Source organism: Harpia harpyja, chromosome 1, assembly GCF_026419915.1.
Source record: "Harpia harpyja isolate bHarHar1 chromosome 1, bHarHar1 primary haplotype, whole genome shotgun sequence".
NCBI lineage: Eukaryota > Metazoa > Chordata > Aves > Accipitriformes > Accipitridae > Harpia > Harpia harpyja.
In genome coordinates, this window is record NC_068940.1 from 34,490,371 (window position 1) to 34,511,161 (window position 20,791).

Here is a 20,791-nt window from a genome sequence, read left to right on the forward strand (position 1 = left end):
CCTGCGGATATGTTTACCTGAATGGTTTTGCTGTGATGTAAGCCCCCTGTTTCTTGTACTTCTTTTGGGAGCAAAGGGAACAAAATACTGCTTTCCTCTCTGCCACAGCCATTTGCATTTGACAACTGCATTCACATCTCTCTTCCTTTCCCTTTGTAAGGTAAAAAACCTGAAACTCTTCCAAACATCCCTTCTACATTGTTTTCTAGACTTTTGATCGTTTGTTGTTCTTACTGCTATTAACAACTGAAAACTGAACTTCTATTAATGGGAACTAGAATGAGAGCTATGCAACTCCGACAGAATTGGAGCAGAGCTGTATATATAAATGGTTTTACATGGAATAGAGTAAGAATCAGACCTAATTTGTTGTTACAAAAGTAAACACAAGTGTCCTCAAAATAATATCCCAGACCAAGAGTAATTCTGCATTACACCTAACTATGCTAATGTTACATGTTGAAAGAACATTTTATTTCTAACTTCTGCAAATATTCATTTTATGCTGAATCATGCTGAATTGTATCAGTTGAGGAGGCACTGACAGCCTTGTTAGCACTGGGATGTGCTTGCAATGCCAGGGGAAAAAAAAAAAAATATAATGACTGAAGCTGAAGTCAGTGAACATTGTTCACAAAAAGAACTCACAGTCCAAATGACCATTAACTCCTCGTTTGTCCCAGGATACAAATTAGGCCAGATGAGGGTTACGTTTATAGCAAAAGGGACACAAAATTGTAATGTAACTTTTTATGCATAATTATTATCAAAGAATTTTTTATTATGTTTTCATATTCAATTCTCAAACTGTTAGGAGAACTATCAATCTCTTGAAGGCGGCAAGTTTTTGTATGACCTGGGCGTATACATTCGGGGGGGGTGGGAAATTCCAGTTGGTGGTTATAAATGAACATTAAGCATTCTTCATAACAAAGCTTGATTATTTTTTAAAAAACCCAAAACTATACAGTGTCTTTTAAAAATTATGGGAAAATAGTATGTGAAGTGTTTTTATACAATAAATAATCTATTTTCTATGAATGTACAAAATCATTTGTACAGCAAGTAAGAAACTGATACAAATGCAGTAACTGAAAGATATATTTAATTTTATAACTATAATAATTTATTTATGAAATATATCCACATATATATAAAATATATCATATATATTTTGGCAAAGACCTCCCTTTCTTGTTTCAAACAAAGTCTATTACCATCATTTTAAGCCTATATAACCATTTTTACTGTTAATTTCTTTTCATTTTTCTTTTGGTCTCCATCTTTCTTCTGATAAAATATAATTTAATGTCATTGGGTTGTAGTTTAACCTATGTGCCCCGGGGAAAGTCTGCATGAAGGTCAGTCAAACCAAAAAAATATCTGTAATGTCACAAGTAAGGGATTTCCTCTCTTTCTTTTTAAATAGTATAGAACAGGATTTGCAAAAGTTACTCTTTTTCCTAGCTTACTCTTGCATCCTCCTATCAAAAAAAAAGTCCATAATTTCTGAAGAAATCATTTACATTGAAAAATGTCTAGGGTTGGATATAATCCTTATTGCCAAGTTTCCAAGTTATTCACTGATGATGTTTCAATGAAGAGATAAAAATGTGATTTATAGTACTAGCAAAGATGAATGTATGTACTGGGGATGATAATGTATGTAGGGGCTTAGAATAGCAAACGGTCTAGTACAGTAAGTTACTCTGATTGTATGAAGTTTCATGTGAAGTTCCACAGTCCTACCCTTTCATCTTTAGGAAATTCTTTGGGATGAATAATTGGAGTTCTGTTCATCAACTACAGTGCATCCTTAAATAATCACTGTAAATGTTTTTGAATGGAACTTTGAAGTGCAGGAATAATTTGTGCCTAAATTAGGTAATCTATTGAATGCTCAATGTATACTCTTAACTTGCTATAGTTTATAATAATATTTATATTAGCCATTCATATTTATTCTGCATAGATACTGTCATTTAAACATCTGCCATGAAGTTACAATACGATGATTCAGGCTTGCATACATTAACAAGAGAAATATTTTGCATCTATTTATTCTTAATGAGAACTCATGTATAGGCAATCTCTCTCTAACTGATCACATTCTCCGATTACAGTTGCCTGTATAAAGTTGTGGATGGATTCTTCAGGCACATAGCACGCAGTAAGTGGAACAGTATGTTTCCATTGTACTTTTTTAAATCTCACAGAAAAATGTTTCCTGAAACTTTATGTTGCTGAAGTTTGGATCTGTCTTTGAGTTTTTCTTCGACAGTGATACATTCCCTGCCAGGTTACATGATAAAGATTATCCTTTACTGAGACTCTCGCGAGGGGAGCGTGGGAGAAAGCTTCTTCATACAGGTTCACATGCCCTCAAAGTGGCATTGTTGAAATGAAAGTGTTGCATACTGCTGAATTCTCCACTGGCATCAGACTGAAGCGTCAAGTTTGTGCATCTCAAGGGAGAGTTGTAGTTTAAGTTCTTGCTTCTGAGCTTCAGCAAATAAATGTTAAAGCTTTAAAAAAAACAAAACAAAACAAAAAACAAACCAAACTGCTTAATTATTCAGAACTAACTCCCTATTACCTCATATAATCAGGGAGATAAACTATAGTTCTGTGTACACAGAGTGAATGCTACGCAGCTGTCTAATTAGCTCTGATCAAATAATCATAGCAATAAATTCAGCTTGGGGACTTCTAATCCAAGTGCTTGCCTTCATAGCTAAAAATTTTGGGTAATGGTGTGATAACTTTCTTTTTTTTAATTTTTCTTGTTCTCATGGCTGCTTCATTTTACCCAGAACTACAAGTATTTGCTTATCCTGACATCATTTTGCATTTCATATGTAGCAATAGTATTAAGGGTAGATTTGGAACTGGAACTTTTTGAAACTGGCTACTAGGTCACAGTAACCTCTTTATATCTGACATCTAAAGTAGATTTATTTTTCCCTCCAAATACCTTTTCCACAAAGTCTGTTCTGTTTCTTTACCTTGATAATTTAAGTTTTATTGAAGCACTGCACTGGGACATGTAGCTTAAGTTGTTGCAGTGCTAAATGAGCAAAAAGATGATAGACAGGAACAGCCCTTGCCTTAAAAAAAAAAAAGAAAAAAAGGCAGGGGGGGACACAGACTGTTGCCAAAATATGTATTGGCTTCTAGCCAAAGAATCCAACTTTTGAAGGAGCTATATCAGCATGAGGAAGGTTGTAGTAGTTCTGTGTGTACTAGAAGTTATTTTAAAAAATAAATTTAAAAAAACCCAAAACCCAAACAAATCATGGTCCAAATACTGCCCTTATTTAGCAGGAAGTGATAATATTCAGTTGAAAGAATTCAGAGTTCTGCAAATACAAAGAAAATTTACGGAAAATTAATATTTCTTTTCAACATTAAACATCTGTAGCATACCTGACTGTTCAGAATCCTCCAAACTCTCTGTGCTACTGAATGAAAGTGTGTTCCTCTTCCCTGCATTGGTCTTTCTCCTCTGTCTTTTTCATTGATCCATGATTTCTGGGGAAGAGAGATTTTCTAAGATTGTCACTGTGTTCTCACCAATTACCCTTACAGAGCCATTCATAAAATGACAATGTCATACTCTTCATTAAACTAGATAAAACTTAAAACATTCTAAAAATAATGCAATATTAAGCATGCCCCGACCAGGACAGGAGATCTGCTGTTTCAAAAATACCACATCATAAAAAGGAAACAGCAAAAAGAAAATTCAAAGCCGTGCTGTACTGGGTCTGGCCTGTCTCCTTCACCCATTAAACTCTCCTGATTGTGACACATGAGTTTTCTTGCTTTGCTCTTCCTATTCACTCCCCTGTCCCACTTAAGGGGGAAGTGAACAAGCAGCTGTGTAAATGCTTGGCTGCTGGCCAGGGCTAACCCACCACAACCGGAGATGAGAATTTTATTTAAAATCAATATATTTGTTAATCGGGTTCATCTGATACATGCAACTTGATTAATTTCTCTCCATAAAACAGTCAAATCATGTAGACAGTTTGCAATATTAAGAAAAGATACTCACCTTCTTCTGTCTTGCATTCTTCTGCAAAACTGCATACACTGTTTGTCATGAGCATCCAAACAAGAACACCGAAATGAAGACTGGAAGGTACTTTGAATCTGGCCTGTAGACCTTTTGCCTCTAAAACTGCCTCTGTAGTTAGACAGCCCATATGGCACAGTCCTCCTGTTGTGAGAATCACAAATATTGTATATTTTAGGAGCCAATTAAAATTACATTCCATATTTTTTCTGTTTTAGAAAATAGATCTATTGATGCAAAGCAATAAATAGCAGCACAAAAATCAAACCCTATGCTTATGTAAGAAGTTCTCCCTGTAACAGATGACAACTTCTGCTCCATCAACTCAGGCTTTCACAAAGTTATAAAGTAGCAGACAATTAGCTTAAATGGCAGAATTAATTGGCAACTACATTGGCTATCTAAAAAATATTTGATTACCTAACAGCTGATAAAAATACATCCCCAGGTTATTGCTTATTTTACTGCTTATTCCTTTATTGTGTTGGTTACCCCCCACAACAGCACAAAATTTGTTATGTGCCGTAGCTGGTAGGAAGTGACAAAGGACCTGTGCCTATTTCCACCAGATAAGTAACATCATGTCGTTGTTGTCATCTTCATGATTCAGAGCCTAATTTGCCATTAATTTTATCACTGAGAAATGGAGAAAACTGTCAGCATGACTCATTTACTGCATCGTGTTTGGAACATGACCCATGGAGTTATAAATGTGAGAAACAGCTAGATAATCTTCCTCATATGTATCTACTACTACTTTTCTACGAGAGATCATATTCTGTACCACAGCACACCAGGAAACAGTAAGAGGTAGTTCTCTTTGTTTCCCTGCAGTCTGGCATGCTTTGTTCTTTCATGGGTTATAGTCAATACTATTATCAGAAAAGGACATGCTTCATCACTGCTTGCTAACATCCCCAAAAAGCATTGGCTAGCTTAGACTGATGTCATAAATTATTCTCCTACAAGTTGTTAAAAGAAGCTCAATCGATAGCAGATGTACACCACATGGAACTTCTGGAGACCCATAGCACTTCCTGCATACCTGAGGGATGGGCTAAGCAACCCACAAATCCACAAACACTAAAAATGTGAAGAGCATCTCATGTTCAAAAGCAAGAAAGAGGAGTGGGGGAGAAAAAAAAGGCAGGGGAGAAGAAGTAAGAATAGATCTAGAAGGGTTACAGACAGGGTACAGAACAAAGCCTGAATAATCAGTTTGGAACCACTAACTTCACATAGTTGGACTTCTTTCATTTGCTTTCATAAAAGCATCATTAGGCTATTAATTACAAAGCTGTAAATTTTCCAGTTTCCCACACTTACGATGGGCTGAAAGGTTCAGAAACATTAGTTTCCTAATCTCTGCAATAATTTTGATGTAACATCAGTACTGTTGATGCAAATCATTTATTCAAACCTTTGCACTTATAGTACATATGAGCTTGTAACAGTGCATCTCATCTTTCACAGCCTGAACCAGAGCATACCTATCATATATAGATTTATCATAAAATCACACTGAAAGATAGAAAATCACAAGCAGTATTTCTGTGTGTCGGAGACCATGAGATGGTCTTTCTCCAGCACATGCTACTTCCTTCATTCTATGGCTATGTCTAGGCAGTGGGAGAGACCAAGAATATGCATATTAGTCTTAAAAGACTTCAGGACTTGATTTTGGCCCCCTTCGTAAACAGACATTTTAAAAGCTTTTTGTTGTCTTCAGGATTAGGGATGAGTCCCATTTTATAATTGAAGAGTATTAATAATTCCATACTGCTGTCTGCTTCACAATAATGAATGCTAAATAGCTAATGTAGGTAAATTCTGACATAAGTAATTGCTGTATGGTCATATTTTTTATACATTCGTGGTTTTTATGAAGTAATGGCTGGTATTTAGAGACAGGAACAGGAGGAAGTTCCTGTATTTTTAAGAGTGGCGAACCCTCTGAAAACTGGTAAAATTCTGTTGTTCAACTTCCTGCTGAGATTTAGGCTGAAATGAAAAGATGAATTTTGCTTGGTCTAGCCAAACGTGAACCCCCTATTTCATGGCAGATAGCTTGCCAGGGGATAAAGCAGCTTTTTACAGCTTTTGCAGACATCATCCCACATTGTGCTAACAAAATATAAAATACTGTGTATGTTATTATTTAAAGTGGTTCCTTGTTAAAAAGTCCACTTTTCCAAAATATGATACTGTTTTTTCTTACTCTAATTCTCTATATCAGAATCTCTGCAGGACTGACCTGCGGTTCACCCTGTGTCAGAGGTTCTGCCTGAATAGCCAGAGAAGAAGGGCATGTGTTTTATTCCTTAGTTGCTGCAGTTTGCAAATTAATGGACCAACTAGAATTGTCATCAACTTCAATTTTATCTTAATACATCAGTATCTGAACTACAGTGATTGAGGAATGGGCCCATTACCAGTCTGCTGTCTTTCCTAAGAGACAGTAAATTCCAGCAAACAGGCAGGGGTGGAGAATATAGTATAATTACAAGTGATAAGAACCATGAATCACAGCCCTAGGCAAAGGAGGAGACTGATATTTTAGATACTGCTTCTGATCTTTCTAATGAAGTGCCTGACATTCTATGAAACTAATAATGGTTATAAGAGTATGCTTCATAGCTTGGAAAATGTATTCAAGACCACTTTATTCTCAGTGGTCCAGAAATACATGCCAATGCAATGACATTTTCAACTGTAAGAATTTTAACTAGAACGCCCAAGCAAAAATTTTTATGTAAGCTAATGTGCAGACTTGCCAATCAGAGATGGAAATGTAATAATTCTCCCAATATGCCTGGTTTTGATTTCTAATCCAAAAATTCAAACCCAAAACAGATAAATTTCAATAGCAACCCAGAGTCTTTCCAGCAGTATTCAGAAAGAATTAAAAAATATAGTAGATGTTTTCTTGCCTGACAGTTACTCTGATGCAACTCATAAATCACAACATTTAAGCAAATGTTAGTGTATGTACGGTCATCATTCCAGCAGCTGAAAATGTTAGTATTTCAAGTTAGTTCATGCCTCTTTCTCAGCACTTCAGAAGTGAGATGAGATGCCGAAGAGATTCAGTTGAACCAGTATCAGAAGCATTTGCCTAGCAGCATGCTTAATCTTAGACTGTTACATGTGATTAAAAAACTATTATTATTGTTGTTATTATTATTATTATATTTTATGGTGCTGTAATGCTAAGGTTCAAAGTGAGTAAGTAGAATCACAGTTTCTACATGCTAAATGGGAATTATTGTCAACATGTAATTGTCACCAAGCATTTGTGTTGCTAGGAAGTCTCTGCTTTCCATTTCAGGTGAGGCATCTGTTTTCTTTAGTCAAACCTTGCTGACTTTAGTATACACAGGGCAGTTTGTGTCTCCATAGTGAAGATGAGGAACAGCTGAACTAGGCAGAGGCAGATTTGTTGGCTAGCCATCTGCTAGACTTCTGGGGATCCTGAACCCACCAGTTCCCTTACACTGTATTCCTTGCGGTTATGACCAGGTCCCTGGCCAAAGTACTGGCTAAGCGCCATTTACAAACCTTTGGGAAATTTCTATGCAAAACCCACATATTTTTTAAATGTTTTAACATTTACATTTCACAAGAAATTTTTAATTTCTGACCTTTTAACTCAGTGTGCATAACTTCTTCCTTTACGAAAACAAAATTCTCCTGACGCAGTGAAATGGGTTTCCATATATTTAAGAGCTAAGGTGTACCATGTCCTTTATGCCTTTCTTCTCTACAATGTGGAGAACAAGCAAACCTATGCAATTCTGGATCAGCCTTTCCAAGGTACCACTTTGAACTGGTATCTGTGTGGCAACATACAAACCTGAGATTTATGTGGAAGTGACCCTCTTTTGTAGAGTTCAGTTACCAGTATGATTACTGCAGCCAGGGAGTGGGTGCATAAAAGTCTGCATGCTCAGTTTTAAAGCACTTTCTAAATTACAGAAGGTCTGAGTTTAAGGAAATAGTTTCTTCTTCAGTATAAGCTATTTGTTCTTTATTCTATATGCAAAAAAAGAAGATGCTAACACAATTCTCCAGTACCTGGAATTATCCATATGATGAAATTATGATTAGTCAGTGCAACAGATCTGTTATCTGAAGATAATTCTGTGTATAATATAGAGCAGCACAAAGCTAATCAAAACACAGTGTGCTCTTGTCACTTGAAACATACTTTTGATTTCTGCAATGGAAGGAACACAGCAATCTTTAGGTCAGCCAATGTTTCTCCTAGAATTTTTAAATAAAAAAGTATAGATATGCAGATTGGATACTCAGATGCTGAAATAATCTAGATTATTTCTGTGTTTTGTGTCCACAAAACAGTCATATAAGCTCTCCCCCTAAAAGTCAGCTAGCTCTTGAAGCAAGTTTTTGCCATTAAGTTAACAGAGATAGGCATTTATTTGTTGAAAAAGACAAGAAGTACTGAGTAATAATGAAACAGCCATTTGGAACCAGTGATATCAGTGAAAATTTCCCCCAGAAAAAAACTGCCCGTTGAATGACTACTACCTTCAAGTCTAACTGGGAAGTATGATTTGCCCAAGTCCTGCTGTCCCTCATTTATACTATAGTGAACATTCAGAATTCAGGCAGAAAAATCCAATTGGTTTATTTTAATTTTTATAACATGTGGCTGAGTTTCTCATGCTATATTATAATTGACCTATGAGCTGCTATTATTTTCTACTTTCCCAGCCACTTAAACACAGTAGATACCTCCAGGGCACTTGAGGGTTTCAGCCAAAACAAAGGGATGAGGGGGTTGCAGCAATCATCTTAGATGCTCTGATTTCAGTATTCAGCAATATATTTTCTGGCAGACACCCAGGCCAGCAAGGCTCCCAGCAGTCTCCAGTGTTTTCAGACAATCTTAAAATGTGTGAGATCCCTGTCAGGACCACTGAGAACAAAGAACATGGAAAGGAAGCAAAACTTAACATCCTCCAAGTGAAACAAAATGTCTCCAGAATGAAAGATGCTTGGGGGAAATAACAGATATTTCTGTGTATACTTTCATATAAAGCTATTGCAGTAATATTGTGTAGCTCTGTAGATGAAGAGATCAGTGGCTGCTCTGAAAGTTGGCTCCAACTCTTTCTGTAACAGACATACTTTTTAACAGAGTAGTTCACAATAGGTGTACCTCCCATATTATCCCTCCCTTCTCATCATCATCATTTAAGAAGTAAAACATCTTCTTCAAAGAAGTGCCTGACTTCTTGGTCTTCTGTCCTCCTAACCACATGCTCCATTCACAGAAGCTGTACTTTTTCCAAGTAGCTTTTTGCAGTTCAAATTATTTTCAGGGGAAACAAACTTTTATTCTTTATAGCCACACCTTTATTTTCCACATCCTCAATTTAGTAGCAGTCAGTGTTCCTAGATACATAATAGGCTACGGTTATCCAAAAAGACGTACCTCCATGATCTTACTAGATTTGGTTTAACCTTCACTTTTTTTTTTTTCAGTCTTATTCTTTAAGTAGTACTTGCTAATTTGTGAGGACCCCAAGTTAGTTAATTAGTTATAGCTAACTTGTGTGCAATCCTTAGCTTATTACCTATCTGCTTCATCATCCAGTTTCCCTGACCATGTGAGTTCTTTGATTTCCCTCCTACTGGGACTTCACAGCACCCAAGTTAAGTACTGTGAGAAAATCTGAAGGTTTTTTATCACTAGTCATCCTCCTCCTGTAGCTGTCAAAAGGATGTTATGTATTTTCTGTTTCAAATACGATCAGAAAAATATCTGAGTTGTTGAGTGAAAAGCTGGGTTATGTTTCTGGAGGTAAGCAATACGAAGCAAGTGGGGGGCAGGGGCGGTATTTTTCCATTAACACCTCAAATACCCAGAGAGGCTGGGTAGAGCTCACCTGACCTCATAAACTGAGCTCTTGTTTCACAGAAATACCTGTCTCAAAACAACACTGCTCATATCCTTCAGTACCTCATACCAATCCTAATCTGCACCCAGTTTTGTGGCAAGGTATGTGATTGTTAGTTTAAATAAATAAAATCCTACGCAGGATTTTCTGTCTCTGAGGCCCAAACTCCCATTATTCCTTTTTCTTCCTCTGACTGGCAGGGAGTATTACTAGTAAGTGGGCTGGTTCTAACACAAATACACTGAGGTAAATCCCAAAAGGCAGAGCAGCTGGAAAATATGGATGAAAGGAAGAATCAAATTAAGTGTTAAATGGTAGCTTTTTCAAACTAAAATTCAGAGTACTTATTGCTAGCTTCTGAAGCCACCATACCAGTCCACACAAAGAACACACACTCTAATGCATGTTTCTACCACTCTCTACAGTGTGTATAGTTCAAAATCCACTGCTGGTTTAAAAACAAATAAAACAAAAACCTGGGGGAAAATAAACACATGGTGTTACAATTTAAGACTGATGAAAGTGACTGTGGTTTGACAGCCCTCGAGACTGTTTATTCTTAGAATTAGACCAACATGAGCAGCAATAGTGAAATTTCAAAGCACTGGCTACTAGTGTGTCTCATCCCTGACCCCATCTTCTGCAGGGCCAGCTCCTGTGGTGACATGGGATTTCAGTCTGCAAAGTCAAATCATTTCAAGTCTTTCCAAGAATACTGCTGTTAAAACATCAATACTATGAGTACTGTAAATAAGCTTTACAGGAGGACTAAGAGGATATATTCTACTTTTAGACTGTGGAGGGCATGCAAGCTGTGCACGTTTCAGACAGTAAAACACTGCAAGTGTGATGATGTAAATATGCAAGAATAACTGTGAGTAACAGGCCTAAAAATCAAATCAGTTTGTCAGTGATAAAACATAACAATAACAGCAGAAGCCTGTTACTGTGTTCAATAAATCTATTTGAAATACTCTCCATTTGATGTGAAGATTTGTGCAGCTTTTTAACACCAAAGATTCTCCAGTTTTTAGGATTAGAGATATTTACAATCCGTCATTTAAATTTTCACAAAAAATTTGTAATTAAAAAAAAAAAAGAAAAAGTTAAAAGGAATTGATGGAGATAAGGAAGATTATCTGCTTTATACCTGGTATTTTTTCTACCAGTGAGTATGACCATAGATTCTACAGCTTTAGTTATTTCAATTGTTACTACCTTGTTAAGATTCTTCTTTTTATCCTTCAATATTCAGGCTACATTAGGACATACAGTGTGTATATGTAGTCTAATCTTGGTAACATCCACACATGTAAGACAACTGGATTTCAGTGAACATGTGGATAGTAAAGTCTGCAAAATGCAGGGCAAAATTCATTCAGAAAAATAAAATCAACTCAACAGCAGATTCATTAGTTCACTTTTGGCACTTGGTTCTGATGGTTAACCTCGCACACTGTTTAACCAATAGATCAGCTTCCTTATTTGAACTGCCTGGCTTGCAGCCACTGTTTTATCATCATGCCTTTGGCTAGCAGATATTTTCAGTCTGATCTATTAAGATTATAAGCACATGCTTAATTGTTTTGCTGAACAAGAGATCTTTAGCTGTGTGATTTTATTCCCAGTAATATACAGGACATCATCTATACTTACCTAATGCTGAAGATAATCCTCAAAAAATGGGTAACTGTAATACTTTATAATACCACTTAATATCCATAAGGATGAAAAGCATTTTAAATTATGTGGGCTTCTGTTCAACAAAATTCAATCATCAATGAGATGAATGTAACAAAAAAATGTTATGAAGGAAAAGTTAGCCAGCAGAGCATACAGTTAGAACAAGAGTATCCAACTGGTTGTCTTAAGTCTTCTCTTCTGTAACAACATCCCAGGACATCGCTTCCTCTGTATATATGAGCAAAACTATGAGTGAAGCGATGATAGGGTACAAACTGTTTCCATTCTAAGTTGATTTTCTGATGGTGACCTAAGCCAGTAGTGAGCAAAGATCATTAACTTATAACTGTAGAGAGAGCTGATGGTATGTGGAATCAGCTGCTGTTGTCTGTTTAGCTTCTGGCACGTCCTGGACCCCTAACAGACTGCATTTCTCAGCTCTTTCAGGAAAGACCAAAAAAATGAAAGCATATGAAGAGCCTTTCTCACCCCAACAGGTGGTCACATTAGGTCAGGAGAACAGCTTTCTACAGGGGAACTATCTGGAGTCAACCTAGTGCTAAATTTTGATGGCCACTTAGGAATATCTGACTTGCATATGTTACAGAGACAAATTTCTTCTTTATTAAAGTGACAAAACACCACTTCATTGTAGTGTCACTATGTAACCACACACTGTGAAACACTCACCACATCCTCTACCAATATATCCCACAGAGCAAAGCAACAGACTACAAGTCAGTGCATGCCCTTGTCCTTCTACTGAGGAAACAGAACACGTCTAAGTACAGAGGATCAGAGCCACAAACACAAAGATGTTAGATCAAATTCTTCCTTTCACTTTGTCCACTCAATTCTACTGATTCAGAAATTCATGTAATTGGCAGACAGAACTCATAGATCATCATGTAAGCTGGTCTTTGTAACATGGTCAAAGATTTCATTCAGCTACTCCTCTTGAGCACAATGGCGAATACTGAAATAAGCCATGTCATCTAGAAAAAAACAACCACTTTTGCTTTGATTTAGACACTTCAAGAAATGATTATTTTTGGTGCTTAGTTTGAGTGAGGAAATAACTTTACCATTGTGGATCTACACTAATTCTCCTTTGAAAGCGTCTGGATTATTGCCATAAATTCTCATTATGCTTTTATTTCAGAACTGAAGACTGCTTGAGTATCTGATATTTTGTCCTCATGATAGTATCACCTTCTTATAGCTGTCACCTTTTAATTTTTCACTAATCATTCTGAGCACCTCTAAAGCTTCACGCAGCAACATTAATGTCATTAATTGAACCACATTTTGCTGTCTGATGCATAAGCTCAGTTCATACTGAAATATCGGACCCCTTTGAAGAAGTGCAGATCTAGAAGAAGTCTTGCCTGTATTTTCTTCTTTAACTTACAGAATTAGGCATCAGGTTGTGGCTGTATTACATCAGTGGGTACTGTTTAAAAGACAATTCATTCTTTCTTCTTTAAAATATGTCAGTAGCTATAGATCAAGATAAGCATAATTAATCACTTGACAAAAAAACACATTGCAAACTAATTCCTGAGTAATCAATCTTATCAGTGAGAACAATTTACCAGCTTTTAATTATCTTTGTTATGCAACCTTTGTCTACACCATATAATTGCATTATTCTGTTCTGACTTACCTGACTTTCTTTAGGTCATCTTCTTTTCTACTTAAGGCTCTCACTGCTCCCAGCATAAAAGACTTACTATGTCAAAATAACACTGGTGCACTTAGTGGTCTGGACTAACAGCAGTGGTTCACGGGCAAGTATAAAGCAATACTCAAGCATGTGCAGACATAATTTCTCATTTAATTGGCAATAGCTGCAGAGAGTCAGAGGCTACATATTCTGCAATTTTGTGCTTTTCTACAGCTGTCACCCTGCTGAGCTAAGTGGTTTCTCAGCAAGGATAGAAATAGACCTTCTATCATCACTCTGCCTCCAACAGTTTTAGTAAAAACTTTAACCACTTTTCCAGAAAAGGAGAGGCCATGACCAAGATTTGTTTTGAATATGTTACAACAATGCTTAAGGGCATCTTCTGTTGGGAAATGCAAGGGGAAGAAACCAGAGGAGGAGGTAAAGTTTGTCTTTGAAGTATGGAGAAGAGAGTAACCTGGAAACAGAAAACATTAAGGAATTTGTGACAGAAATAAGAAATAATAAAGTGAAGGACATAAGTCAGGGGAAATAAGAAAAGAATAAAAAGCAATTATAGTGTTTGATGTAGGAAATAAAACCAAAAAAGATGTGCTAAGTACATAAGCAGGAAAAAGATAAGAATCAGCAGATGTCAGGAAAACTTCCCCAATCTTTAACACCATCTTTCTGGCCTCCCATTGTGTATGGTCCTCAAAGTTGCATTTGAGCCAAATTTTTAGTAAATACAAAAACTTTCAACGACATCCGTACAACAGCAACGTAAAAGCCCCATTTACAAACAGCCAGTCTGTACAGATCCAGTGGTTACTTCCATTTAAAATAAGTAGCATAACTTTCTTGGGATACTAAATTGCACAAGCAGGCCTGATTTCTCTCATTCACTTCCAGAAGTACCTTTTGACTTACTGTGACATTGTTCCGTGTAGGACACCAGGCCAGAATTAGCGCCTGTTCATTCAGATGTGTGACATGAAATCTTAATCCTGCTTCTGTTGCACTGAATGCGGTCCAAAATGTCTAATATCCTCATACATGCTTATTTCGGTGATTACCTCTGCCCTCATATACAGAAGCATTCCTAGGAAGAATCCTAGGATTTTTGAGAATCGAGATTGTGTTCTTTCAGCTTAGAGGGAGATTTGTACACCTACCTCACCTGTAAACAGATCTTTTCCTTTCATCGCTCACCTTGCTGGCTCAGACCAGGCAAGTCTCAAGAAACAGCTAGAGGAGCAGGACAGCAAAGCAGCCCAGTTCAGACACCTGGCTCTTCCAGCCAAAGTACACCATTCTCTAGACACTGCAGCCAGCCAACTTTGAGAAGACCTCCATTCTCCAATTCTAATGAGCACTTCAGGTTCCAGAAAACTCAGTTCCTACGGGACTAATTCCCCTACTTCCCACCATTATCCACTCACTATTTATCAACCCCAGAGGGCCCCTAGCATCCTGATTAACCTAGTTCCAACAGTGTTATTAGGTTATACAGGTTCATGTCTTTGGAGCACAGTAGCTAAAACATATCATTCTATGTGAATATTTAACAATCAAATTTAATATTGAAATTGAATACATTCATTCTATCGCTTCCACAGAAACGTCCAGTCACATGGCATTAAAATTAAGTGTGATAAGAATCAGAACTTCCTAGATGTCACATCAAATCATTACAGGCTAACCTATACACTGGAAAGTGGGAGTAGACTTTACATATCTGAGAGATTTGCTGTTATTTTATGTACAACTGACTTCAGTTAAGAAAGCAGAGACTTATAGCCCCAAATGTTTAATATTTGGATTATTATACATACTTCATTGCTCATGCTATAGGTATCATGAAAATGTTATATATCTTTATGCTCTATTTTTTTGTTCTTTGGTGATGTTTGCACAAAACTTCCAGGTAGGAAAAAATTCTCCGCATCACTGAATTAATGCACACTATATACTTTTCCCACTAGAATAAAAATTATAATTCCTGGAGACTTAAAACAGGATATCCTAAAAAAAAAGGGGGGGGGGGTAAAATTAGCAGAATTCTGTTTATTCAGTGTGTATGGGAAAAGGAATGTCGTTCCCCTGTTTTCACTGCTGAGCTCTGACTTAAATATACTGAGTCATAAATATTTGGCTAAAAAATTCTAAGTAATCCTGGGGTGGATTAGTGCAAGTATGGAACTCAAAGAACTGAGTGACTTGTGTGAATACATGATACTTACAGGTTGGTAGAAGTTCAAAAGACTTGTCATCAGACATGGCCTCTAGCCAGGACACACACGTGAATTTACAAATGAAGCGCCCTAAACCCCATTTGACTTAACCTATTTTACCGCTACTTTCTAATGTTCTATTCCTTTTGTTATTTTAATCTAATTAAAAGCTTTGCAATTGATTCAAAGGCAGATCCGAGTTAGTACAACTGTTCCCAAACTGTAGTCAGTGGAGCACGTGATGGTGTGTATAGAAGTTCACAGTCATACAGTCTGAAGATCTTTAATTCTTGAAGTACACCAAAAGAAATCTGGTTTTAGATTCATCTCATCTCCTGATTATTTTTTAAGGAACTGACTGCTGTGGTTGCTACGGGACTGAAACCTATTAGCCTATGAAAACCTTTACAAATCCTTAAGACTGTTTTAGTTACTCAGAGAGACAGGATATATACAATGGTGTAGGAAAAGGAGGCCTCTAACCTTTAGGATGTAGGCACAGTGTCACTCTTCCTGGATGATTTCTTTTCATTAAGTGCTGTTAGTACCAGACCCTGTTTTTCTGCATAAGTGCTCCACCCCCACTGACCTGTGTGAAACTCAGCATTTCCAATTCATGGGACATGTTTTCAAATACTGTTTTTATTATGAGCTGAAACAAAAACTTGTGTTTGCCATTCCCATAAAACATAGCTGTAAAAGACGTCCTTTTGTAACATCTTAAATCTGGTACATTGAGTTTTTCAAAAATTACTATTTTAACATCAAAGTATTTTTCCACATAAATTTTTATCAAAACCAGCACAGTTGTGTTCACACACACACACGCACTATTCTTCCTTTCCCAGTGAGTGGTTTATTAGAAACAGATTTCCCCTGCAGAACAGCTCCTTTTTCCCCCGTGACTAACCTCACTCGGGCGACAGGCAGCACACGCGTGCTGCGCACAGCACGGTACGCGCGTCCCGCCGTGGCCCCGACGCCCGCCTGTGCGCGGGTACCCGGGGGCGGCCCGCACTGCGCCGGCTGGGACCGCGGGCGCTCGCCCAAGGCTCCCTTTGCCTCGCCGACGTCCCTCCGTCCCTCCGCCCGGGCGAAGGCCGGCAGGTGTCAAGGCGGCGAGGGGGCGGCGCGCCCCGCCGGGCTCCGCTCCGCTCCCCGGGGGCTCGGGAGGCCCCGCCGGCAGAGCCTGCCCCGGCAGCGGAACCCGGGCTACCTGGCGGGCACGGCGGCCTCCTCGCGTCCCGCCCTGACCCCGGCATGGGGGGGGGCAGCCCCGTCCGGGCTCTCCCTCGGGAGTCCCCCGGGGGCGAACCCTCCCCCCCCCGCCTCCCCCTGCCCGCCAGGGTCGCGCCCTTCGCATCCCGGCCCGCCATTTCGCGCCCCCCTCCCCCGCCCGCCCTCACTCACTCGGGGGTGTTGATCCAGATGATGTCGAGGTGGCAGTAGTAGACGCACTCCTTGTCCTTGTAGGTGTAGCAAGTGCAGCGCCGGGCTCGGCGCCGCAGCCCCCCGCCGTCCACCTTGGCCCTGCCGCCGGCCGGAGCCGCCGCCGCTTCGCTCTCCTCCCGCTCCTTCTGCCCCAGCGCCGCCGAGCGCGGCTCGCCGCCGGCCGGCAGCGGCAGGGAGCGAGGCCGGGGCAGCGCGGACCCTGCACCGCGGGAAGAAGGCAAGAGCAGCGCTCAGCTCCCCCCGCGCCAGCCCAGCGCCCCTGCCCCCCCGCCCGGGGAGGACCCCCCCTCCCCCAGGGCCTTTTGTAACAGGAGCCGAACCATCACCGGTCCCGGAGAAGTTTCCGGGCTGTTAAAAGCACCGTTATGTTTGTATTTACTGCAGCGTGGTGGGGTGCACCCCGTAGCCCCCGCAGGCGGGCGGTGCATCGCTAGGGAGTGTTTTTCGTTTAAACCTACGTACGGCCGAGTGCCCCCTTTGGCGTCTAGTTATTTACCGCGCATCGGAGTGGGCTATTGCTTACAGCCTTTTGGAAGGAGAAAAAAAAAAACCAAAAAACCAAACAAACAACCAAACCCAGCCTTTCTTTGTGTGCATGCGTGGAAGTGGCAAAGAAAGAAAGAAATTCACGTTACCTGCAGTCGACGTAATTGTAAGTCCAAAGAGGAACAATAAACCCAGCTCCATTAAACCCAAATTGCACGCTCGTTAACTGCAGGCAAAGGTGAACTGCAGGGGCGACTGAACCGTTCCAGGAGGAATCACTTCAGGTTGGAGGCAGTGAATATCCTGGGGCTGGCGGCACACGCTGCTCCCCCGAGTTAGTTCCCACACGGAGGTGATTAGTGGTTCTCCCTCGCAGTTATTTTCCTCCAGCGCAGCCTTAGTCCTGAAGGGGAGAGTGTTGTCAAAAGAAGGGAAGACCCATCGCTTGGCTTTTCCCACACACACCTCCCACCCCACCCCCAAATCTGATCAGAAACCGGAGCTGCTGTTTTCCAGCTGCAGACGCCTCCCACCCGCGGACAGCTGCCTGCTTCCCCCGGGGCGCGGGGCGGGCGCGGGCCGCGCTCCCCGCCCCCGGCCGCCCCCCGCTTCCCACCCCGGCAGGTAAAAGGCAGGGATAAAGCAGCACATCCTCCCCGGGAACGGGAGGCGCGGCCTTGTAGTTACTGCTAATGCTGGCCTGAGTTCATCGCTCTTAAATGAGCTGAGCCTGTTGTGCTGTGTGTAATTCCAAGAGGATAGGGGCTTGCGCGTGCCGTAAAAACGCAGAGTTTTGGCCCAAATCTGGGCTACAGATTTGGGAATTGTTTGGGGCTTTTTTTTTTCCGGGACTCTGCCAGTGATCTCCCAGGTGAGATTAAGTCACCAATTCATTAAGGCTTTCTTTTTCCCCAGTTAATGATGAACGCCCCTTTGCCCACAAACCTACCTAGAGTGCAAAATCTAAGGTAAAAGGGGATTTCGTATTGCGTGAAATACTTGACACTTGTGCCTAGAAAAACACCCCTGCGTGTGGCCCCATTTGCTATCCTAATATCAGCTCTTAAGTGATAATAGGTAAGGGTTTAAGGGAATTAGCTATAGCTTTTCTTACAGTAGTATGTGTAATATATCCTGTTATAGGAAACATGACATAGGTAGTATGTGGAGAAAGGTTAGCAAATTTAGTCGTGGATATTTTAAACCAAAACACGATGTTTTATTTAAGAATGTTTCAGTACTAACAGAAAGAGCTGCTGCCAAAATTGCTTTTATGTATCATGCCAATTTGACGTACTGACTAAAATCTGTTTTGTGAGTAGAAAACTAGTTGCGGGATCGCTCAGGTTATGTTATATGAAGGAGGAATGCCATTCTCTACTGCATCACATTCTTCTCCAGCCCTGCCCCCGATTCCAGCTTTTGGTGTGGACTATTCAGTAACAACACTTACCAAAAATACTCATTAAGGTGTCATGTTTTGTCAGTTTGTCAAACCTCGCCTTTTGTCAGTTTCTAAAGATTGAGAGTTTTCTGGGAGAACTTTAGTTGACCATGTTCCCAGCTAATAACAAAAGCACGGTGGTTATCAAAGACAGGGTAATAGCTAAAAAGTTCCTTTTTCTCAAGTTTTGCTGAGACCATGGCTCTCTGTGGAAACTTAACTTGCTTTTGTTTTGCACGGTTTTGTGCAAATGATGAGACTTTGCAATATTGAATTGAAATGTCAGAAACATTAATCATACTCTATCTCCAAAACCCAGTTAGAAAAGACAAGATTTCAGTAAATTTCTAAGGTTTGTACCCTCTGCAGTGAGCGCAGTTCATGAGGACGTAGCTGCAAGAAGTTTGCTCAGGTATTGACAACATTCAAGTACTGAAACAGAACTGTGAAAGTACCTTGTTGATTTTAGTTCTGCTAATTTTAAATAGTTTCACAGCAGTTGCTAATGTTCTCATAACTAATACAGTGGGGGAAAAATAGATCCTGTGTAAATTACTGAACTTAGCACTATATTGAAGTTCATGCCTGAGCTAGGAAAGTAAGTGCTTGCTTACCTTTAAGGATGAGTAACTGCAGTGACCTGAATGTTTATATAGTTTGCTTTGCTGGATTGTGGGTTTGTGTGTATTAGTTATGTTCTCCAAGCATCAGCAGAGTTACAGTTAGGCTTCACAGTTGTATAGCTGTTGCTATTTTGAAAAATAGCATGACAAAATATCTTTGAAAAAAATAATGTTTTCGAAGTTACTCCCATTTCTTATATGAGTAGAAAAATTAATTGCTTCAAATCAGGAAGTTCTAGATATTGTACTCTGATACTCTTGGATACAGGATTGATTTTGACAAATGCTTATGATTGCATTTTAACTTAACTGAAAAAGGAAAAAAAATAGAGATTTATTGTGCCGTTACTGTTTAACAGAACTCTTCACTGCAGTGAGTAGGAAGTACTGCTTACATGTTGCTGGTGTGATAAGTAATAATTACATGAGTCCAAATTCTGATTTATGAATTTCATTTTCTTGATTGCAACACATTTTTTGTTGTTAATAATGATGTAAGATTATTATAGTAACAAAAAGTTTAAAATGAGTGCTATATAACTGTATCATATGTATAGGTTTGTTATGGCAAAAAAAGTCATGTGTTGCGAATTGATTTAACCACATTTTCCCCCAAAAAATTGTTCTGTTTTTTTAAATGATATTTTGAAGGCCTCTTCTACATTGCTCTACTTTTTCTTCCATGTGCTGTTTAATCTCTGAAAAGCCAGGGGAGGCCATATCAGCACTGATACTGAGTGCTGTGTAAACAAAAGAAGTAATAAAATATATTCTGAAATTAGGTATCAGGGTTCAGAAATTAGAGAAGGGCAAGGTTTTGGTCAAATGGCCTTATGTAAGCTTTAGAATAAGATAAGATATAGACTCTACAGGAAGAAAGAGACTCTTATCAAAGGAATTAATACTTCTAGATATTGTGGGCCTGATTCTCATTTACATTGATTATCAAGTTATTTGTGTCACATATTACCTAATGACTTGAGACCTTTCTATTTAATAAATATAGCAGTCATAAACCAAGAATGGTGGTTAAGCGAATATGAACCACTAAATTTTAAAAATCCAGGGCCCATTTTGAGTTGGGGTAGTAATAAATGATGTCTGGATATCAATGGCAGTGATATTAACATGTGATGCAAAATGGTTTTGTAAATCTATTTAAGGATTATATTTTCATTTGGTTAAAAAAAAAAGAGTAGCA

General features: G+C 39.2%; 1 protein-coding gene across 2 annotated transcripts in view; it reads right to left on the reverse strand.

The window, feature by feature from the left end:
• The window catches only part of EDN3 (endothelin 3), a 36,348-nt gene extending 18,260 nt beyond the window's left edge, over positions 1-18,088 (reverse strand). Inside the window, exons 1-5 of one of the 2 annotated variants that reach the window (XM_052786353.1) lie at positions 17,673-18,084; positions 16,996-17,236; positions 4,058-4,222; positions 3,427-3,531; positions 761-2,525 (exon numbers count right to left, since the gene is read on the reverse strand). In XM_052786353.1, the coding sequence (XP_052642313.1) occupies positions 3,459-3,531; positions 4,058-4,222; positions 16,996-17,236; positions 17,673-17,724 (531 nt within the window). In that variant the 5' untranslated portion in view covers positions 17,725-18,084 and the 3' untranslated portion in view covers positions 761-2,525; positions 3,427-3,458. Of the gene's footprint in view, positions 1-760; positions 2,526-3,426; positions 3,532-4,057; positions 4,223-16,995; positions 17,237-17,672 lie in introns of those variants that run through there. The other variant, XM_052786362.1, reaches the window with a different exon arrangement.
• Positions 18,089-20,791: the final 2,703 nt, after the last annotated feature.